This window comes from Sciurus vulgaris (genome assembly GCF_902686455.1).
Source record: "Sciurus vulgaris genome assembly, chromosome: 2".
Taxonomy (NCBI): domain Eukaryota; kingdom Metazoa; phylum Chordata; class Mammalia; order Rodentia; family Sciuridae; genus Sciurus; species Sciurus vulgaris.
In genome coordinates this window covers 121,020,492-121,043,457 of record NC_136462.1, presented here as the reverse complement: position 1 = coordinate 121,043,457, position 22,966 = coordinate 121,020,492, and the positions used below count along the sequence as shown (strand labels likewise).

The 22,966-nt window shown below is 47.2% G+C and overlaps 1 protein-coding gene across 2 annotated transcripts; it reads left to right on the top strand.

Moving 5' to 3' along the window:
* Positions 1-1,251: 1,251 nt before the first annotated feature.
* Positions 1,252-22,601, top strand: SCAMP2 (secretory carrier membrane protein 2). 2 transcript variants are annotated; one of them, XM_079127823.1, is made up of 10 exons: positions 1,252-1,430; positions 13,009-13,077; positions 13,499-13,597; positions 14,252-14,380; positions 15,563-15,680; positions 16,571-16,699; positions 17,318-17,477; positions 18,769-18,870; positions 20,782-20,902; positions 21,127-22,601. In XM_079127823.1, the coding sequence occupies exons 1-10, from the start codon at positions 1,374-1,376 to the stop codon at positions 21,259-21,261; spliced, it is 1,119 nt and encodes a 372-aa protein (XP_078983949.1). In that variant the 5' UTR covers positions 1,252-1,373; the 3' UTR covers positions 21,262-22,601. The 2 variants fall into 2 exon arrangements, with proteins under 2 accessions (XP_078983949.1, XP_078983948.1); XM_079127822.1 differs by lacking the exon at positions 14,252-14,380 and having other exon boundaries at positions 1,256-1,430.
* Positions 22,602-22,966: the final 365 nt, after the last annotated feature.

Below are 22,966 nucleotides of genomic sequence, written 5' to 3'. Positions count from 1 at the left end.
AATGCATGATGGGTTGATCTAATCAAGAGAAGGAAAACCACTTCTGAGGAAAGGGCCTGAGGCTTAGATTTGAAGGAAATTTTGAGTACCACTTCTTTTTTGTTTGTTTTATGATACTGGGAGTTGAACCCAGAGCCTCATGCAAGCTAAGCAAGCACTCTATCATTAAGCTACATCTCCAGCCCCTAAAAGATTAAGTGGAGAATGATTATGAGAGTAGGAGGTAAGGGGATATCAGCCAGTGCAGAGGCCCTGACACAGGAAAGAAAGAGGAAAGTCTAAGGAGTTGAAAAGCCACTAGAAAGGCTGGAATGCAGGAGGCTGGGCATTGAGAAAGGGGTGGGAAGGAGAGATAGGTGGAGGCAGATCCTTACATACCTTGAGGCCAAATTAATAACTTAATATATAGAAATTAATCGAGAGGTTTTATGATTTTATTTCCTTTAAACAGATCTATGACTTGGGGATGGTGGTGCACACTTTAGTCCTAGGGATTCAGGAGGCTGAGATGGAGTTATCACTCGAATCCAGGAGTTAGAGATCAGCCTAATCAACATAGGGAGATCCCATCTCAAAAAAACAGCAACAACAACAAGGACCTCTGGTTACAACATGAAATCATAGACCAATTAGCAGTTCTGTTCTAGTCCAGGTTAAGAAATTACAGTAACTGGATTACACAGCAGAAATGAACAAAGTCAGAAAGACAGGAATAAAAACGTTGAGTTTGTGGGGAGTGAATTAGTCATCTCCTCTATGACCGAGTCTCTTTACTGAATTCCCTCATTCATTTAATAAATGCCTGAGGCCCAGGTTCCAATTCCCCCCTGTGTGGGTCCAGGAATCCTCATCCCTAAAAGGAGCTGCACGGGTCCTCGTCTTTCTCTTTCTTGGAGGATGGTTCTTCCAAGGAGAACACTTCTGCTTGACTTGTTACCCTTGTCCCCTGCCTTCGGACCTATGTAGAACTTCGAAACTTGTCCTCCAGGGAAAGGAAGAAGTTTCCTGTCACACTATTGAGAATTTACTTTGGAAACACCAAGTTGGAAGGTATCAGACTGAAACAGTTGGGAACGACTTGGATCCTGCCCCTGGATCCCTACTCCTTCTGTGCTACTCCAACCCTGGAAGCATCCACACAGCGGAGACTTGGATGGAAATAGAAAGCCCACCCATAGCTCTCCAATGGGCAGGGCAGAGGGCGGAGCACGCCTCTGTGACGTTGGAGGGACACGCCCCCTGGGCGGGAGCTGCGCCTGCGCTGGAACGGTTGCCTCGCTCCCGGAAGTGGAGGATATAGACAGAGCACCGCTGGGTCTGGGTGCCCGGAGGCAGCAGCGCTCGCGGAGCTTGCCCGCTGGCCCCCGACCGCCATGTCGGCCTTCGACACCAACCCATTCGCGGACCCAGTGGACGTAAACCCCTTCCAGGTAGGACCCCCCCGACTCACAGATCTATCTAGAGCCCAAGGGCCGACGCCCGGGCCTTTTTCGCCAGAGCCGAGAGACGTGGCGTAGGAGGGACGGGCTATCTGTCCAATGGGAGAGCGAGCTCTGAGGGATGGCCTATCATAACGCCTGGGGGCGGGACTAACAGCAGGTGGAACTGCGAAGGGGGCGGGGCGCTGTAGCCTGGGAAGAGATGGGATTTTCTAGCACCTGGGGACATAGCCCCTCTGGATACTGCACTGCGGTGAATGGGACTGGAGCTGGTAGTCGGACCCTTGGGGAGATCCCTTAGTGGCAGGGAGGGTAGCAATTTGTGACTATTACATTTCTGCAAAGACACCTGTCTTGAGTCACCTCGAGGTGACAGCAACATGATGAGGAACTTAGAAACCTAGTGGGATGGAGAAATGTGGGAAAACACAAAGGATTCTCCACCCCCACCACCAGCAGCTAAACTATCATGTAAAGGAGAATCCCTGAGGTTTATCAGGAAAAAAATGGGAGAGGGTAGGTAAATAGCTTAAGTTTTGTAATATTGAAGCCGATTCCAGTTGCCTCGCAATTTAAACATAGCCTTGATAAGAATTCCACACCTTGGCTATATAGGTCTAGTTTGGGATGGGTTTTGGCCGGATAGGAGAGCCCGGGTTAGAGATGAGGGGACGCTGGAAGAGTCTTAAAGCACAAGGAATGTTGGTCTGATGGACCTGAGTGTAGGACAGGGTAATTGATATCCACTGTCCTATGAACTGACCTGACCTTTGGAACACACACTCAAGGAAGAAACGATCTTCCTACTTAAAGCCAAAACCTTCCTGCCTTTGAGCAGAGCACAAGGATGTTCTTTTACTAAAGTGAAAGGCTGGATGCCTGTTAGCTGCAAGGAGCTTGTGCCTCTTCTTTCCTGTCTATTCAAAACCAGTTCTAAGGAAGCTTGCTTGTGCTGACTGGCGATTTATGAGCGCAGATGTTTCTGCTCTGTCAGGTTGTCACTAGGCACATTAACTCATCCTGTTTGTATTTTATTTTGGTCATTGGCAGCTTCAAAGTTTCCTGCGGTTATCAGGAAAATCCTTGAAGGGGTCCTTCCTGTGACTAACAGCATGAGCTTTCCCACCTTGAATCCCCTTCAAAGGTCAGAGCAAAGGAGACTTGAACTAAATGATTACATATTATCAGGAGAGTGAAAATTTTATGCTTTCTTTCTTGGTTTCAAGGTGACTTAACCAATGAAAACCCTCAAGGCATATTTTGGTAGCTTGTTCCTTGTAACATTGGGGAATTCTGAACATTCCTCTTGAAGCTTAATGCTTCTTGACAGAGCCTTTGCAGAGACCTGTCTCTTATGTAAGTCATCTCTATTAGTTGGGTAAGGAAAAAACAGTTGCATTTTTTCCTGTCAATGTCAAGGGTAACTGTTTTGCTTTAATTATAAAACTTCTGTATAATACTAGAAAGGGCCAGTAACTTTTTAAATGAGTGTTATGTGTTGGGTTTTTTTTTTTTTTTTTATGTTGTTTTGCTTTTTTTTTTTTGATCCTGTCAGGATCAAAATTTCTGCTGACATCAGAAGCAGTCAGCAGTCCAAAGAAGCAGAGAGCTTTTCTTCACTGTTAGCAGTAGACAGGGTCATTTTGACCTTTATTATTAGCTCCTTGAAAGTCTTAAACCACATCTCTGGTCCCAGAAATGATTGTGCAAACTGTAAGAGAAATAACTTCTGCATTCAAGCAAGACAGTATGCCCATCAGACAGCCCAGATATAGCAGGACAGGAAACAGCTGTTGGCCTATAAACCAGCAACATCTGGTGGGGAACTCTATGAGAAGAAGAAAGCTGGCTGGCTGTAGTACTGCTCCTCCCCCCTGCCATCCTATGCTGATTATTTATTTATTTATTTATATTTTTTAAAAATATTTTTCTTTAGTTTTAGATGGACACAATTTCTTTATTTTATTTATTTAATTTTATGTAGCTCTGAAAGTCAAACCCAGTGCCTCACACATGCTAGGTGGTGTTCTACCACTGAGTCACAACCCCAGCCCCAATTTTTTACTTTTTTAACTTATTTTTTTAGTATTAGGAATTGAACCCAGGGGCCTCTTACCACTGAGAGCTACATCCCCATCCTTTGGTGTTTTGTTTTGTTTTGCTTTTGAGACAGGGTCTCCTGAGTGGATGGAATTTTAGGTGCGTGCTTAGTTTGTGGCATGCAGTTGTGTAGAGAGAAAGCACTTTGGAGCTGGGTATCATGGTAGAGCCAGCCTCAGCAACTTAGTGAGGCCATAAGCAAGACCCTGTCTCGAAAAATCTAAAGAGCTGGGGATGTGACTCAGTGGTTAAGCACCCCTTGGTTCAAAAAGCTTTGGATGTGAGGCCCCCAGTGTCGTCCTTCTGATCAGAGCTTCTCTCCCTTTTCTTAAGATGAAATTGTCTGCTTCCCTGACTGCCAAGGCTGGGACATTGGAAGGGTGCAGCCCTTGGGAGACTGGGTGTGAACCCAGCTTCATTTACTTAAGGTGTTGGCACAGAGCTCAGGAAAGAGCAGGTGGATAGGCGATAGACTCCGAAACTGTCACACCTAGTCAGCCTCCAGAAGAGTTGGGTTTTTTCTGTCTCATATAATGAAGGATTGCAAAAAATATACTTAGTGTTCAGAGTCCATGGCTAACTGCTAGAAATGGGAACAATGTTAGAAATCTGTTTTAATCTTTTCAGTTCCATAATATGGAAACCAAGACATGCCATGGTCACCAGCAAATTAGTGGTGGGAAGGTGCTTAGACCTGGCTTTCATTCTGAGGACAGTGATGTTTTAAAGTTTTGTTTTGTTTTTTTTTTTTAACCAGGGATTGAACCCAAGGGTGCTTAACCACTGATCCACAACCCCAGCTCCCCCTTTTTTTTTTTTAATTTTGAAACAGTGTCTTGCTAGTTGCTTATAGCCTTGCTAAGTTGTTGAGGCTGGCTTCAAACCTGCAGTCCTCTTGCCTCAGCCTCCCAAGCCCCTGGGATTATAGTTGTGTGCCACAACACCTGGTTGTTTTAAAGGTTTTTGAATCATTGGTGTTAAACTGTCTTGAGGTTATTTTACACCAGCTAAGGAAAGAATGTGACATCATTACTGTTGTTACCATTCTAGAAATGAGAAATGAGAGAACTGGTAGTGTGAAAATAACTAATTATTATTAGCTAAGTTCTCCCCCCTCTCCTCAGTGTGAGAGGAATGAAATAATACAGATTTTATTGGGTGGGTTTTTGTGGAGACAGACAGACAGACACACACACACACGTGAATTCAGAGTCTTGAGTATGCTAAATATGTCCTTTACCATTGAGTTCGACCCTTGTTGTGCTTTTTTGTTTTTTTTTAAGTTGTTGATGGACCTTTATTTTATTTATTTATTTATATGTGGTGCTGAGAATGGAACCCAGTGCCTCACACATGCTAGGCAAGTGCTCTACCACTGAGCCACAGCTTCAGTCCCCCATGTTGCGTTTTTTTAGGTAGTACTTTAAAGCAGCATATGTTCTGGGTAATGGTAGTTTAGTTTTTTCTTTTTTTTTTTTGGTGGTGCTGGGGTTTGAACCCAGGGCCTTGTGCATGTGAGGCAGGCACTCTACCAACTGAGCTATATCCCCAGCTCCGGTAATGGTAGTTTTGAAAGGTGGTCAAATAGGTTTGGGATTTCCTACCTGTTCCTTTTTTTTCCCCTGGTATTGGGGATTTAACCCAGGACACTTAACCACTGACCTTTTTATTTTTTTATTTTGAGACAGGGTTTCACTAAGCTATTTAGGGCTTTGCTAAGTTGCTGAGGCTAGCCTCAAACTTGGGATCCTCCTGCCTCAGCCTCTGGAGTCACTGGGATTACAGGCATGTGCCATTGTGCCCAGCCTATTCCATTTTTCTTGAAGATAACAAGTCATACTAATTTGTTGAGAAATTGTACAATAAAGACGTCCGCTCAGCTTTATTTGACCCAGCAAATAAATAATAAATTTCTCAGTTATTCAACCTTGAAACCTCATTTCTTCTTATTCTTGTGAAAGCCAGTGAAACTCCCAGTGCATCATTAATTTGACTCCCTATCCAAGTTCTTTATCAAGCCCCTATTCACACCTCATGACGTGGGCATGGGCTTTTATGATCCCTTCCTTGAGTGTGGTTATAGTTGGGATTATTAGAAAACCTTCTGCAAAGTAAAAACTGCATGTGGAAAGTTCAGTCACGAGAGTGCAGCAGAGGCTTACCAAACTCCTAGGAGGAAGCAGAAAACTGCAAGCCAAGTGTTGGCCATTTCACAACCTCCACTGGCACACCCTAATTCCTCTGTTAATTATGACATGTCTGCTTGGTACCTTCTGGGTATTTGGGTATTTGGGTTCATGCTCTGGAGAGATTCTGGGGTGTCTGCTCCCAAAAGTTCCTCACTAAGTCTTGTCAGGTATTGAAAAGATGGAAAGCTAAAAGGAGGCACTGTACTGTCCATTTTATTTTTCAGTAGTTGGTAAAAGTCAGACCACCCAGGCTAATGCCAGAGCTGCTTTCTTAGTTGGCCCTTTTGCTAGATTTTCCCAGACAGAGAGGTGATCTCAGGAGGGGGAGTAGAAGAGGTGGTGATGCTGAACAGAGAAAGCCTTTCAGTGTTCAGAGTTGCCAAATCACACAATCTCACTTTCACACATTGCCTCCTTGCAGTTAAAAGATAATCTCAGTGCTGTGACTGCTTCCCAAGGGTTTGAAACATTTCTCTCCTGTGGGAGGAGAGAGTGGTGGCAGAAAAGTGACTTGGGTGTGAAGAAAGTTACACGAAGTTCCCTGTATAGACATGAGGGCTTTGCAACTTCCCAGAGAAGGTTGGCTCCAATTTAACTGTAACTTTGGGAATTCTTAGAATCATTCAGTGGACCTGGTACAACTGTCCTATGGAACAGGAGCATTGTCTTAAGTAATTTGAGAATGTCAAAGTTTTTATAGCTTAATGCTAACTATAGAAAGCTGCCCAGATGGGAATAGTCTTGCCTTTATGGTTTGCACCTGGAGCCAGGCTGGTTGTTAGAACTTGGCTGGAGATTGAGGTGAATTTGGACTTTATGCTTCTGATAAATTTTCTTTGGAGCCACTGTGTAGGATAATCCTATGTTCAGAGAATAGTAATATTTAACCAGGACAAACAAGGGGTTCTTGCCATTCATTCGGAGAAGAGAGCTGTGCACATATGCAAGATGTGACCCAGCCAGTAAGTGCCCCTTTGAGACACTTGACACATTTGTGCAGGTCATTGAGGCCCTGCTGCTGTGCTGTGCAGGCCAGTGCGGGAGAGCAAGGTAAATGGGCACGTGGTCATTGGCCAGCTAGAGCTTCTAATCCAGCAGGAGAACTAAGAATACTTACTAATGGACAGGACAGCGTGGGTAGGAGGGCAGTGTGCAAGAGGAACTATGAGGAATGTTGGGAGGGAGGACAGAGCTGTACAGGTATACCCTGCTGTTCTGTCCTTGACCCTGTTTCTTACTCTCCAAATAGCATCCACATACCAGTGGATCCCAGATCCTGATCTCTCTCAACTCTCAGTCAGTATTTTACAGCTCCCAACTGGACCTTTCCTGCCACTTCAACCACATATAATCCATAGGTATCTCCAACCCAATTCAGAATCTTCTCAGATTCCCTCCCTACCCACCACACCCAGCCTGAAAAACCTGTTTCTCCTTTTCCGTAATCAGTTATCTTGGTTAATTGTGGCAGTGTTCACCAAGCAGTCACCCAAGCTAGCAACCCCCAGCTCCCAACTCCTTCCTTTTCCTTTCCTTCTTGCCCTGCAGTCCTTCCATCCCCCCACCAATCTAGAGTGGCATCAACCTGAATAGGGTCTCTGGAGTCCCTCCTTCCTTCTGCATCCCCAGCTGCCCCCTCTTAGTTCAGTTCTCAGTTCTCCCGTGTCAATGGAAGTGTTCTAGCCAGAGCTCCTGCCATCATCCTTCCCGCACATTGCACTTTCCTCACTGCTGCCAGATCATGGCATGCCCTGTTCACACATCTCTGCTTGCTTCCCATTGCCTATAGGGTCAAGTCCAAACTCCTGTACTCTGGCCCTGTCCTTGTCAGTCTGGTTTCCTGACATTCCTGGCTTCTCTCCACACACCCCACTTCCACAGCCTCTGTAACCTTCTCCTATTTCCTGGACACTTGCAAGCTCTTTTTGGGGGGCTAGAGCTCAGAGGTGCTCTACCACTGAGATACTTCTCCAGCCCTTCTTAATTTTTATTTTGAGATAGGGTCTCTAAGTTGCAGAGGCTTGAACTTGGGGATCCTCCTGCCTCAGCCTCTGGAGTTGCTGGGATTACATATGTGTGCCACCATACCTGGCTTTTGCAAACTCTTTTAAAGATTCTGCAGTGCTAAATTCCTTTCATTCCTGAAGATCTAACTCAGATACCAGCTCAGTAAAGCCTGCCCTGACTCTCCCTGCTCGCCTGTGATCATGCTACCTTTGCCCTTGCCCCGTGTCACAGTACCAGTCAAGTTCCAGCGCTGCTTCCTTGGCTCCTGTTTAATTCTCTGTGCTATTTTCTCTTGAGGGCAAGAACCAAGACTTTCTTGGTTGCCTCAGCCCGGAACCTGGTGTAGAGAAGTTTGTGTAAGGGAGAGGACAAACAGGTGGGAGAAGAGAGGTGACTGAGATTGAGAATAGACTGTTCTCTAGAAGGGGCAGCAGGTTCAGGAAGGCCTCAAATGCTGGGCCAGGCAGCATTTGGACCACTCTGTACATTGCTGCCTGTGCCTTTCAGCAGTTTTTTAGTGTCTCTGTCTCTCTTCTCCACCCCTTCTCTTTTGTCTTTTGTGAAGGGATTGAACCCAGGGGTTCTCTATTAAGCTACATCCCAACCCTTTTTATTTTGAGATAGGGTCTCACTAAGTTGCTTAGGACCCCACTAAGTTGCTGAGGCTGGCCTTGAACTTGCTGTCCTCCTGCCTCAGCCTTCTGAATCACTGGAATTATAGGCATGAACCACCGTACCCCACTGTGTGTTTTTAAAGTAAAAATAACATGATAATATAGAAAATCTAGAAGATTGAAATGAAGGCATCCATATTTCTACCAGTCTTTTGCAACCATTGTTATTTTGATGTGTTTTCCTGCCAATCTTTTTCATATGATTATTTTGAAAAAACTGTAATTTGGCATTTATATAACAAAGCCTTTTCTGTATTGCTCTGCTGTCTGCATAACTATGATTTTTTCTGGCTTTTCAGGCCTTCAAGGGGATATGCACCAAAACACACTTGTGCTCTGTGTCATTATTTTGTCTTGCTTTTTTCCCTCTTTTTGTAAATCCTGGTGCAATGAATATTTCCATAGGCACAGTTTTTACATGTTTTTGTCATATTTCCTTGGAATAGATTCTCAGGTTCCTGAGGAGAGAGTTCCAAGGTTACTGTGGCTCTCTGTGCCCGGGACCCAACCAGCCCCTCTGGGGATGATAGCCTCTCTCATTCTATGACACTAAGTCTCATCTCAAGCAAATAGGACTTCACCAAGGTTCTAAAGTGTTGATGACTCTGCCTCCCAGAGAGAAAGACCTGAGTTTTTTAGTTCGTGAGATATTTCTTTAATGAGTTTATTTGGAGCTTGAAATCAATGTCATACTGGGAGCTTGTGGCAGTGGAACATGGGAAAGTAACTGCACTCAGGCCCACACAGAACCTGTGAAATGAATGGAAGGAGATTTGCAAACCAAGGAGAAGTGTGTTTCAAGGTCCTCGGGAGCAGAGCTGCCCCTCCCCGCTTCTGGTGTCCTCACCCACAAGCTGTGTGGAAAGGCCCCTCAGCCCTGGGTGGTGGCCTGCCATTCAAGCCCTTTGCTTGCCTTCTTTCCTTCTTCTGGGACCCCCATCTTCCTCAGAGTCCTCTGGGGTATTTCCCTTCCCTCCTGACATTAGTCTGCACCTCACTTTAATCCTCAGTACATTCTTGAGGTGTGTCCACTTGTTTCAGCTATCAGACTATGGACTTTAGAAAGGTAACATTGTGTCCTGATTGTCTTGGCAGTGTTTCTTACACTGTTACTGTGTGCTGAGTGAAAAGAACTGAGTTTAGGAGTTTTTTCCTTGTTATAAGTTCAGTAAAGGGCATTAGCCAGTCTGAGTGGCTCAGGGGGTTTTAGGTTACTTCTCTTTTGTAGGTGAAACTTAGCCCTCACCATCCTTTTAAATAACTCCTTGACCCACTTAAGAACTAGTTGGTACTCAGTAAGTGGGAAAGAAAATTGATGCCCTTGGCTTCCTGTTTGTGACTCAGAGTGAAAACGAATGGGACTGGTCAAATGTGACCCTTCCTTGAAAGACTCTCTGCATGTGACTTACCACATATGTTTCCCAAGAATCAGCTCTTTGAAGTTCAGTAAGGAAATGGAGCAGAAGCCCTTGTCCGTGCTCTTCTGAAGTGGGGTTCATTCATTCAACCACACAGTAATGGAGCATCTTCCATTTGCCAGGTGCTGTACAGGCTTGGGGAACCCTTTCTCTCTTCAGATGTATTGTCCCTCGTCCCTGGAGGCAGACAGATCTGAATTCAGAATCTGGGATAACCACTGCCCCTGAGATCTTAGATGAGTTTCCCATCTCTGTGCTTGAGCTTTTCCAGCTGCAAAATAGAAATACTCCTCCCTCATAGAGTTGTCATGAGGGTTAAATGAGGAGATATATGGCACTTTCTTAGCTGTAGTTCCTCAGCTGAGCCACAGAACACAGAAGCTGACTGGAATGACTCTTCTCAGTTCTTTCCAGAATGGATAAAATATGTGCATTCTAGATGCACAGGAGAGAAATCAAGTTACTATAGATAGCAGATTCTTTAGGACCATGGGGCATAAGTCTCTCAAAGAAAGGTTGGCAGAACCTTCTTTTCTGATGGATTGACACAGTGGCCAGTACTGAAGTGACCAGAATTTCACAGTAATGTGGTTATATGGTGAACCTGGCACATAATAGACATAGTAAATGTCAGCTTCCTCTCTCAGTTCCTCCACTTCCCTCCCTTTCTTGTCAGACCTTGAATTCTCTTGAAGCTACCCACAGCTTTCAGAGGGAACCCAGGTCTCCTCAGATGCAAAGTACTCACGTGTTTTAAGAGCGTTTTGGGCTTCTCTTCCCAGGCAAGGTGCCTCTGACCCTTGGAGCCACTGTTGTACTGCATATCTGCTAGACCTGCCTCCTGGAGAAAGTAGAGGCATTTTTTCTCAAGTCTTTACTGAGCCGCTGCTGTGCCTTGGATCCTTCACCAGGCTTCAGGAAGAGAGAGCCAGAAGGATGAACTAGTCCTCGATGTACTTGGCTGCACAGCATTCCCAGCCAACTAGTGGAGACAGGATCTGTTTATGATGAGCCTGGTGGGGGGGCCAGGGGCTGAGCCTTTAAGATTTTAGAAAAAGGAGGGGGGATCAGTGTGGACCCCCTCCCTCTCCATCCCATTCCAGCATCCCCTTCTTGATTGTCTTTTGGGAGGGAAATGGCATCTCACCATGGGACTGGAAGTTGTCTATTAAACATGTACACCTTGGCCAGGTATATATGTGCCAGCACCTGAAATCGCTACCAGAGCTGCCCCTCTGTTCCTCTGTCTTTTGGTGACTCACACCTGAATAGCCAGTGCCTGATCAGGGTCTGATTTCAGTGACCTCAGCTTACTCACTCCACTCTGGCTAGGTATCTGTTGAATCTGAAAGGGAAACAGATACTGAACCCCAAAACTTCCTTGCAAGAAGCCTATTAATTCTGAGAGAAAATTGCTAGTTATTCAGCTAAGAAATAACCTTTGAACCAGGTCCTCCAGCTCCAGGTAGCCTCCTGAACCTCACTGTGTCACTTTATTCCAGTCACAGGAGCCATGAGATAAGAGGTAGTATCCAGCCGAAAGGATGTGGTCACAGTGTCTGTTTCAGAGGAGGTTGGAGAGCAGTGGGGCTGCATGGGATGATGCCCGTCCAGGGACAAAAGTGAATGGGGCTTTGTACCTAGCTCTGGGCTGGGTCCTGGCAGTGGTCCCACAGTCTTGACTTCTAGTTGCTGGCAGCATAGGTAGGAAAATAAAGAGTTAGATAAAAAAAATAAAAAATAAAGAAATCGGCAACTGGGATTGTAACTCAGTGGTAGAGCGCTTGCCTAGCATGTTTGAGGCTCTGAGTTTGATTCTCAGTACCACGTAAAAATAAATTAAAAAAACAATAATAAAGGTCTATCGACAACTAAAAAAAAAAATTAAAAAAAAACACCAACCAGGGAACATGTTCAAGGCTGACCCTTATCTTCATCTCTGTAAGTGTTCAGAATAGGGAATAATCTCCCTCTTTGAATCCTAGGACAAGTTATTTCATCATTTGAGTGCATGTGAGTGTCACTTTCTTCATGCCAATAAATGGGAGGGAGTTGTTCTCTGAGAGTCTCAGTTTGAAAGGAGAACAGGCACTGAGCCCCAAACACTTTAACCTTGTGTTGAAGAGTTGGGTCTGTGGAGGCAAGACTGAGCCTGAAAGACAGGAGCCTCTGGTCGAATGGGAGTGGGACTGGGAGTGGGATGCAGAGATAGGACTAGTGACAGCCTGGCACCCCTTATGATGTTTTTTTCCCAGAACCCCTGTGTGGCAGTGGAACACCTGCGACCCGGAAGGGGAGGATGTAGGGTCAGGGTGAAAACAAATTGTTCCATGCTACCAGGGGTGTTACTTGGACAAAGAGAAGGACAGGAACCTTGGGTAGGGACCAGACCGGAAAGAGAGGATTAGAAACACAAGGTTGTGTTCTGAGGACATTGCACTTTTTGAAAAGAATCCTCCCCAAAACCAGAACAAACAGTTTTCTTGGTTTTTCATCTGAGCCCTTCATATCTCTACTCCTAGCAAGTATGCCTGATTTAATAAAATCAGCACTGGCAGCCAGCAGCATTGTTTTTGTTCCAAGACCTTAAACTGTTCTTTAAAAAATAAGAGGAGCTGGGAATGGTGGTGCATGCTGTAATAGCAATGGCTTGAGAGACTGAGGGAGGAGAATTACAAGTTCAAGGCCAGCCTCAGTGACTTAGTGAGGCCTTGCTTCAAAAATGAAAAAAAAAACTCAAAGAAAAATATGTACTTTCTCTAGAATAATAAATAAAATAGTACAGAAGGGGTTATAAAGTGACAAGTTACCCTCCACCTTCACCACCCCAACCACCCCCACTACCAAAAAAAAGAAAAAGTCTCTACTCCTGGGAGGTAAGTTCTGTGAGCCATCCTGCATCTGTAAGGAGCGCCTGCATGGTACTGCTTCTAGGCCTCAGGCTGGCTCTGGATCTTTTCTGAGAAGTCAATTGAGCTGAACCATTTATAGAAAGGGCTGGAGGATTACAGCTTCACTGTGGTAGGGTGTCCCAGAAGCCTGCAGGAGAGGCTTTTCGGGGCACTGGGCAGGTGATCAGCAACCACACTGGAGCGGGGTGTCATGGGGTTGCCTGCTCTGGCCTCTTTCCAGGGCTCTCTCACCTCCTCTCATGTCTAATGCCTCTTTTTCACCTTCACAGGATCCCTCTGTGACCCAGTTAACCAGTGCCCCACAGGGTGGCCTCGCTGAGTTCAACCCCTTCTCAGAGGTTTGTGAGCGTGCATGTTCTGAGTCCTGTGACCTTCAGGGTGGTACCAGGGTCTCTGGGGCAAGAAACTGTGGCAGAGAAAGAAGCAGCTCTGAAACTCTGTAGTCTCCAGGGTATAGTCCTAACATGAACTCAGGATGGGGGTAAGGATGGGGACATCATCAAAGGTTCTCTGCAATTCTGTCTTTGGGATATGTGACCTGGTCCCCTCCCCAAGGAGGGCAGAGCACTGGTGGAGATTCCTGGTTCCAACAAGGCTGGGCTTACTGGGTTAGGGATCATATTGACCTGAACCTGAGGCTTGTTGGCCAAGAAGCTACAGAGGAAGACCAAGAACAAGCCCAGAGGGAGTGCCCCTCACACTGTGGGCTTGCCACTAGTAGAACTCACCAATTTCATTCCTTCGATCTGTCCCACACAGACAAATGCAGCCACAACGGTTCCTGTCACACAGCTCCCTGGGCCCTCGCAGCCAGCAGTTCTCCAGCCCTCAGTGGAACCAACACAGCCAAGCCCTCAGGTACTGTTGACATAGGATCCTTTGGCCTCTCCTGTGCAGTGAGGGCAGACCCATGACTGAGCCCTGAGGTTGGTGGGGGGGACAGAGGGACTTAATCATTGGCTCCCCTTTAAGGGTCCTCTTGCAAAATTCTTTGGAGCTGGTCATTTACAAGTGTAGGGGCTACTTGCCAGCTGAAGTCCTCACCGTCCTACTGCCACCACCAAAAAATAAGTCTGCTCACACAGGCTGTAGTCTGTGGTGTATTCAGAGGAAGTATTTTCCCTGATTTACCACTCCAGGTCCTTTTGAAGCCTTTACCTTGTTCTTTCTTTCTTGGGGCCCAGAATACCTCTATCTATTTTCTATTGCTCTATCTCTGTATCTGTCTCTCCCCCTCCAACTGTGCTGAGGATCAAACCCAGACCCTTGTGCATGCTAGGCAAACACTGTATGTACCACAGCATTACACTCCCAGCCCATCTCTCTTGCTTTTAACCTCATTTATCCCTGCTTTTCTTCATATTTTCCCTTGTCCCTTCACCAAATGCGGTGAATTTTTTCTGCCTTATGCCCAGCACTTTACTCGGTCAACTCCCAACCCTATCCCCAGGCTCCTACCTAAGGCTCCTTGCTGCCTAAGAGCGTGGTCCACAATGGAGTTGTATGTTGCAGCTTCTGCCTAGGCAGGTCGGCAAGTTCCTGCCTGCCCGATTCCTGGCAGTGGGCGAGCTCTCAGAGAGGCAGATGCTACTAGGAGGAGATAGTATTCTCAGAGACAGCTACATGCAAAAGCTTCCGAAGGTAGGCCCAGTGTAGATGAGCAAGAGGGAGGCTGGGCACCTGGACCCTGCCCAGGCTGGCCCTAGAACCCTGTGGAGGTGAGGCAAGCCTTACATGCAGGGCGACTTTATTTCAGCAGGGTGGTGGGCTGCAGGGATCCAGGCCCCGCTCAAATGAGGCACAGACTTGGGGAGAGGAGGATAAGACCATCAGTGTGGTACTGTGAGGTCAGTCCTGCTTCTGCCTCCAGTGCTTGAAGTTCATCTCTCAAAGGCAACCTTAGCTCTTTGGGGAACTCCTTTTGGTGAAAGGTGTGTATACACGTATGCCAAGTCTGTTATTCTCTGAGATGACCTGCTCCCTAAAGAAGACTGTAGCAGAAACCTGGCCCAAACAGTGACAGGAGCCAGCAGGAACAGGGCCCTGGGCTGGACCAACCAGGCGGGCCCTGGCCCTATTTCTGCTCAGTCTCACCAGAGCATCACTGAGCTCACTCACTTGGAGGCTCTGCTCAGCCTGCAGAGGAGATAAAGCCTGGACTCTGCACACCATGAAAGCCAGGCAAGGCCGTGTCTCAGGGCCTGTCTGGGGAGTTTCCAGTCACAATTCAGGTGACCAGCTTTATTGAGATGGACTTCCAGAGGCAGCTTCTGGGGGTGGGCAGGGATGGTAGGGAGCTTAAATACAGATCCCTGGGGCTCTAGTGCTTGTGGCCTGCCATCAAGTGTCTCCCCTCTGTGCTCACTGCTGGAAGCTTTGCACTGTTCCCGCTTCACATGCCCACTCTAGGCCGTTCACATGAGGCGTGGGTCTCTGGGTTTCTGGCTTCAGGTTAGTCTTTTGTGAGGTTTTCTTCCCTTTGCTATTACCCCAAAGGTCAAACTGAACTCAACCCAGACTACAGCGTGGGGAGTAAGGAGGACATCATGGGGGATTCTTTTCCTAGCTCAAGATTAGGGATAAGGGGAAAGAATAGCCCTATATTATAATAGCTAAGTGGCTAGAGGGTGGTGTAGGAGGAGTGGGAGATAGATCCCCTTGGCTTCTCTGTGGCGGTCTTCAGTAACTAAGACACTGTGGTACCTCCCTTGGGACTCCCTATGTGGTCTTCCTGTCTGGTACAAGGCGCCTCTGCCTGCCTTACCTAAACTGACACTATTCCTCTATCTCTTGTGTCTGGCTGCCCCTTACCCATTCTCTCAGGCTGTGGCAGCTGCAGCCCAGGCAGGCCTGCTCCGGCAGCAGGAGGAACTGGACAGGAAAGCTGCTGAGCTGGAACGCAAGGAGCGGGAACTACAAAACACTGTGGCCAGCTTGCATGGTAAGGGAAGCTACTGGAGCCTCAGCCCACCCTGCCTGGCACAGGAGTGCCCTCAGCTCTGTACAGAGTGCCCTCCCAGCACTTGTCCTGAGTCACCTTCTTCCTGGGGTAGCCACAGAGCTTCAAGGAGTTCTTGGTCTTCTCGGAAGGGCACCAGTCCTAGGGGAGAGCAGTATATTGGAAGTCTAGAGACCTACAGTGTAGACCTAATGGATTTAGATTATTTTTGTACTCCTTTCCAGTCCTGAAATTCTTTTCCTTTTTTTTTTTTTTTTTTCCCCAGTACTAGGAATTGAACCCAGGGTCTTATGCATTCTGGGAAGACATTACCACAGCTACATCTCTAGCCCTTTAAATTTAAATTTAATCTTTTTGGTACTGGGGATTGAACCCAGAGGCACTTTACTATCCCCAGCCACATCCCCAGCCCTTTTTAAAATTTTTTTTATCTTGAGACAAGGTCTCATTAAGTTGCTAAGGGCCTCACTAAGTTGCTGAGGCTGATCTTAAACTTGTGATCCTCCTACCTCAATCTCTCAAGTAGCTGGGATTACAAGCCATTTTGCACCCAGCCTGAAATTCTGATTCTTGGATAGCATGGAGCACTAGTCCCACAATTTCTTGCTTATGATGATGACTTGCTGTGGGCTTGTTATTAATAAAAATAATCACTTAGGCCATTTAGCTATTTCCCAGTGCATTTGGGCTCCATTATCTTTGAGTGAGCTTATAGGTGTCTCTTTGGGAACACTTGTCCTCTTCCATCCCACTTCATGCTCCTGCTTGTGGTAGCCCCTTTGCAAGCTCTGGTTTGCCCGTAAACTGGCCACCTCCATGCTCCTTCTGATGCTGGAACCTCATCTTGTTTTCTCTTTCCTCTTTCCACACAGTGAGAGAGAACAACTGGCCAGCCCTGCCCTCATGGTGCCCTGTCAAGCCCTGCTTCTATCAGGATTTCTCTGCTGAAATTCCTGCTGACTATCAGCGGATATGCAAGATGCTCTACTATCTCTGGATGTGTGAGTCCCACTCCTGCCCTCGGAGTTCAGGGGTGCAGTGGGGCTATTGAGAGGCCTGTTTTTGGTCAGGTTGCTCCTCTCTGGTGTCAAAACTTTCTTCGGACTCCAGCTTTCCTGTACCTGAGCTGTGTAGGGAGGTCCCTTGCACAGACTGCTCTCTATCTAGGAACCTCCTTGAGAGGGGCAGTCCAGACCACTTAGCACATACAGTGGGACTAGACAGACTTCTAAGTCCCTGTAGAGCTCACTGTTCTTAAAGGCCCACTTTAGGTGAAAGCCTCCCTCTCAGGCCTAGGTTCCTAGGGATGAGGAAGGAAACTCTAACTCTGTTGTAGGCCACTTAGGCCCAGGGGAAAAGTTACTTCATTCCCCAAGGATCAGCACTGGGACCGTACCCCACCCCATGACCACTTCCCAGAGATCCGGGCTATCCTGTCACCTCTCATGAACTTAGTTTTGAGGTTCCAGAAAAATGGTCCTCTACTATTTAGCTTCCATACAGCATGTAGCTGCCATACAGCATGGACCTCACTTCCTCTCCTAGGGAGTGGCTTTCCCTGTCAGGAAGCTCTTTAGCCCCCTTGGCTCAGATTGTCTCTCTCCTCTCCCCTTGCCCAGTGCATTCAGTGACTCTGTTTCTGAACCTACTTGCCTGCCTGGCCTGGTTCACAGGCAACAGCGCCAAGGGAGTGGACTTCGGTCTCTCAATCCTGTGGTTTCTGATCTTCACCCCCTGTGCCTTCCTTTGTTGGTACCGACCCATCTATAAAGCCTTCAGGTGAGTGGGACTGTGGCAAAGGGTGAGGGTAGGGCTGGCATCCCAGTAGTAGGTGATGGACCCCAGGCCTGGGGCCCCATCCCAGTCTTAGCGTATAATAGAGTGGTATGGAAATTTGCTTTCCCACTTCCACCAAGAGCCAGAGCAGACAAGGACCAGGAGCCATTTTCCTCAGTTGGACCTGACCTCTGCTCTAGGCCCTGTCCACAAATGAGGCAAGGAGACCTAGAAAGGGGATATGGAGCCTCACCTGCCATCCCACTGTACCCAGTCTAGCCAGCAGAGAGGTATTTCAGTTGCTAGGAAGAAGGGGCCTCTAGAAAACATCCTAGTCTATAAGGGTGCTGCTCTTGAGAGTGTCAAGCAGCTATTCCTGGTGGCTTCTCTCTTATGTTCACTTGTACACCCCAGTGATTCTTGGGTTTCTGATGAGTGCCAGTGCCTAGGCTAGATACTGTGAACATGAATGGATACACCTTACAGACCCCTAGGGATTTTGGAATTGTACCTCAGGATTGATGTTTTCAGAGCTGGGTACCTAGTAGGCCCTGGGAAATGGGTCAGGGCCCAGCTGCATGATCCCATGCATCTGCAGGCAGGACCTGAGTCCTGGAGGATACAGAAATGAAGGTGTTCAACCCTTAAAGAGGCTTAAGGGTTGATATTCCTGATATTCCTACTCCCCATTCCCCAAATACCTTTTTGTCCACTCAGTTTTCAGGGGGTTTTATTGTGATGGTGGTGTTGAACTCAGGGTCTCTACCACTAAACTGTACCCCTAACCCCAGGCCTATAGTTTTATTATTAGAGATTTATGCCTTTGGCTTAGATTTTATTGCCTGCTATGAAATGTAGGTACTCTAGGAGATATGGAGTGTCAGGCTCTTTATATTTTCCTTTGGGGGAATGATTTTATCAGGGAGGGAGTAAAAGTCACCCCCTTTTTTTTTTTTTTAAGAATATTTTTAGTTGTAGATGGACACAATACCTTTATTTATTTATTTTTATGTGGTACTGAGCATTGAACTCAGTGCCTCACATGTGCTAGGCAAGTGCTCTACCACTGAGCCACAACCCCAGTCCCAAGCCCTTCTTGATTTTGATGGTAGATATCTGTGTGTGTCCATGTGTTTATGTCCTTATGGACAATGTGACTAGTTCCCTGGGGCCCTTGCTACTTATCTATCCTGCCTCCTGGCTTCTAGTTAAGATAGATGTCATGCCAAGTAAGGAAGGCTTAGGAAATGACCTAAGCCCTCTTGTGACTTCTTATTTCTCTGTCTCTTCACAGGTCTGACAATTCTTTCAGCTTCTTCGTGTTCTTCTTTGTATTTTTTTGTCAAATAGGGATCTACTTCATCCAGTTGATTGGCATGCCTAACCTGGGGACCAGGTGAGACCTGGGGCATCACAGAGGGAAGTAGGCTTTGAATGTAGGGCTTAGCCTCTCTTTATCTGTGACTAGCTCCCAGAGAACCCCATGGATGACCCCAATTCTACCACAGTGGGAGGGCTGGGTGAGCCTGCACCTGGATCTGCCTTGGGTGCTTTTCCTGTTCTTTACTGGTCACTGCTTACTCTCTTCCCTTGCTCTCCACTCTAGGGTGAGTGGGTGAACTTGGCTTGAATCTTTAAGGTTGTATCCTGTGCTGGATTGCAGCCCCTTCCTTTTTTACTATCACACCCTCCTAGAGGCTGAGGGATATCCTGGTCTTTACAGACCCTGAGCTACAACTTTCTCCAGAGACACTGAAACTGTAGGAGACAGGGCCCAGCTTCCTCTGTAGTCTTCTTCCTGCTCTCCTCCCTGAGCACCTGGCTGGCTCGAGTTTTCTGGCTACCTTGGTCCTCAGCTCAAAATTAACCTCTAGAAGAAAAGCTGGGGTTGATGTTTGCCTTTCTGTCCCAGTGCCCAGAAGCACAGGCAGGCACTTGGCTGAGAGCCCAAGCCTAGAAGGGTAGCACTATTTTGGTCCCCTCCCTCCAGCACAGCTGGCAAATCCAGAGCATGAGGAAAGGGCTGGGTCCCCTGGCACTCAGAGCCAGCACCTGCTGTCCTCCCACCAGCCCGCTTCCTTCTCACCCTGCTTTTTCTAATCTGCCCTCTTTTCATAATCTAATTCCATTACTCTTTATCCTAAGCAAGATCCTGATAGAAAGGCTGTGATTAATAAGTGCTGTTTGCCAGGCATGGTGACAGCCTGTAATCTCAGCTACTCCAAGGCTGAGGCAGGGGGATTGCAAGTTTGAAGCCAGCCTGGATAATTTAGCAAGACCCTCAGCAACTTAATGAGACCTTGTCTCAAAAAATAAAAAGGGCTGATGATGTGGCTCAGTGGTAAAGTTTCCCTGGGTTCAATCCCCGTACCAAAATAATAATAATGATAATGATAATAACAACTGCTGTTCACACCCTGGACTGGAGTCAGAGGCTTGATTCTCTCCGGCCCTGGCCTTGCTCCTCACTGCCCTGCATGGTTCCAGCTGTATGCACTTTGAAGCCTCCCCTTGCCTTTCTACAGCCCTTCTGTGACCATTTTCTAATTGTGCTTCACCACATCTTGTTATTTATTGTAAAACACATGTAACAAAATTTGTCATTATATTTACGAATTTAACCACTGGGGACTGTACAGTTCTGTGGCATTTAGTGCATTCACTGTATTGCAGAGTCATTACCAATGTCTAGTCAGAACATTTTTATCAGCCCAGAAGAAAACACCATACCCTATTAGGAAGTCATTCTTCATTTTCTGCTTCCCTGAGCCCCTGACAGTCATTAAACTGCATTCTGTCTACTCTGGACATTTTTATATGAGTGGAATCATACACTGGGTGCCCCTCTTTGTGTGGTTCCCTTCATATAGCATAATGTTGCCAAGATTCATTCATGCTTTGGTGTGTATTAGTACTCTGTTCCTTTGTATGACTGAGTATGGTTCCACTGCATGGATAGACTACATTTTATTTATTTATTCATCAGTTGATAATCATTTGCATTCATTTCAAAATTCTTTTTGCTATTGTGAATAGTGCTGTGAACATTTTTATACAAAATTTAGTTTGAAGATCATCTTTTGTGCATGTGTGGGTTTGCATGGTGGAGGAGTAGCATGGGCCTGTCAGCCCTCAAAGAGGCCTGGCCTCTCTCAGACTAAGGGCTGTGGCCCACAGGGTGCACTGTACTGCTGAGAGATGCCCAGGTGGCAGCTGGGACACAGTAGCCAATTGGAAAAGAGCACCTATGGGACTTCTGGGGCCTACTCCCACTTTTGCCCCCTTTGGCCTCCTTTTCCATTTGTAGTGGTTGGATTGCAGCCCTGTCTACACTGAAGCAAGAGTCCTTGCCCGTGTCAGTCATCATGATGGTGGTGGCTGGCTTCTTCACACTCTGTGCTGGGCTCTCACTCTTCCTCCTACAGCGGGTAAGTGAGGGCCAGGCTACAGCAAGCTCAAAGAAGTAGGTCCTCTCTCTGCCTTTGCAAGGAGGGGTTCCCTCACCTCTGTAGTTGGGCTCCCTAGGACTGTGGAGGTCCAGCACATTCCTCCAAGACTCTGGGTGGGCAGTTAGGCAGGGTTGGGAGCCTGGGGGCTCCTGTGGGCGTATAGCTGGAATTCCAGTGGCCATCACCCCACCCTCTTTCCCCAGGTGCACTCCTTCTACCGACGAACAGGAGCCAGCTTCCAGCAGGCTCAGGAGGAGTTTTCCCAGGGCATCTTCAGCAACAGAACCTTCCGCAATGCGGCCTCATCTGCTGCCCGAGGAACCTTCCAGGGGAATTAGTCCTCCTGACTCTCCTCCCTCTGCCTCAGCCTCTTCTCTCGCCTGCCTTCTGAGCTGCACTTTCCGTGGGTGCCTTATGCAGTGGTTGTGCCCAGCACCGACCTGGCAGGGGCCTTGTCGTGACTCTTCCTCCTTCCTCAGCAACTAGCTCTCCCTTCCACGGGAGGGAAGGGGAGGGAGGGACAGGGACTTTTTTTTATATACAAGAGAAAAAAAATAACAAAGCTGTCTTTTCTTCTCTGGTGGTGGTTTGGTAGGATTCTTTTGTCTCACTGGAAGCAGCAGTGGGACTGAAGCTGTCTTCCCCCTGTACACACATATGGGGTCATTAGCTGGCCTGGCCCACCCTAGCTGGAATTTTCTGCTGGCATCCTGGAACTCATGTCCTGGGACCATAGTCCTCCCCAAGAAGGCCTCTGCCAGCAAGCATGGGGTCCCCACAGTCCTTCCCTGCTTGCCCAGACTGGAATAAACCTCCCAAGGGTTCCACTTTAGGTGAGCTGCAGTCTGGATGTATGGACAGGTCTGTTACCCAGATGGTTCTGGAATGGTCTCTGGGTTTCCAGAGCCTTTGGTTGGTTGCCCCAGACTCTTCCCTGCCTCGTTATTCACAAACAGATTGATAACCCTTTAGACCCCCTGAATCCTCCTGATGTGTGTAACATCTTGTCCCCTCTGTCCCTGAGTCCTTTTAGACTAAGAATGTGCAATGGGGTGGGTTAAGAATTGGGGATAAGAGGACATTGGTCCCAATTTGTCCTCGTCAGCCTTTGGCAGTCTGCTAGGAGAGTGGGTCTGAATGTTAAGGTGGTTTGTATGGCCCTGTTTGATTTCTCACTCCTCTTAAGGGACAGGTATCCTTTGCCTAAGCCTTAATCCTGCCCCCACCATTATCAATATCCAGCTCATGAAACGCAAGGCAAGGGGAATCAGTCTAGAACTGTGTCCTTCAAGCAGGACCAATGAGCCATTTTTCTGAGGGTTCCTTCCACACCCAGAGTACAGTCTAAGTCACCTTCCATCACTTGGGATCTCCAGGAGGTGTATTATTGTGATGTGCCCCTGGGAGTCCACTGTAAAAGCCTACACCCTGTCCTGCGGAGGTTGCAGGAGCTGGTGTGTAGGCTGTGGGAACTTGGCAAGCTGGCCAGCCTCCAGCCTCTGGGTCCTGGAGCCCACCTGAGGCAGCCCTCAGATTGTCAGCCCACTTAGGCCTAGAGCCACTCAGTGATAATGACAGCAACCAGGGTTTTGTAAACTCCTTTCTGGTGTTTTTCTCCTCGATGTACAAATGTATATGTCTCAATTTTTGTGCTTAAATAAAACTAAGACATTTTCAGCACTGGTCCTGATGTCTGGGGGATGTGGGAGGACAGTGTGGTCTATCAGGTAGGGGTTGAGGGCTTTGGCTGGTCTGTGACAAGTGTATAAGCCCTTTCCTCCAAAGAGAAAGGTAGGTAGGAAGCAGTGGAAAGGAAACTTGACATTTCCCAAAGGCATTGTCTCCCAAGTACTTCTACTTTCAGAACTACCCTTAATTTTTGTACTGGGGATTGTGTAAGGGCAAAAGGACGGGAAGCAGACCTCGATGGACGTGGGGGCCCATTCTCCGTTTGGGGAAAATGTCTGTCAGTTAGAGGGGATTTTGGTTTTTATAGGTACAACGATATAATTTTTTTTTTTTTTTTGCGGTGCTGGGGATAGA

Bases quoted from the DNA above. Each gene is read 5' to 3' on its own strand.
- SCAMP2 (XM_079127823.1), top strand. From the start codon at position 1,374: ATGTCGGCCTTCGACACCAACCCATTCGCGGACCCAGTGGACGTAAAC. The intron at 13,078-13,498 runs GTTTGTGAGCGT...TGTCCCACACAG, and splicing joins AGTTCAACCCCTTCTCAGAG to ACAAATGCAGCCACAACGGT. The intron at 15,681-16,570 runs GTAAGGGAAGCT...CTTTCCACACAG, and splicing joins CACTGTGGCCAGCTTGCATG to TGAGAGAGAACAACTGGCCA.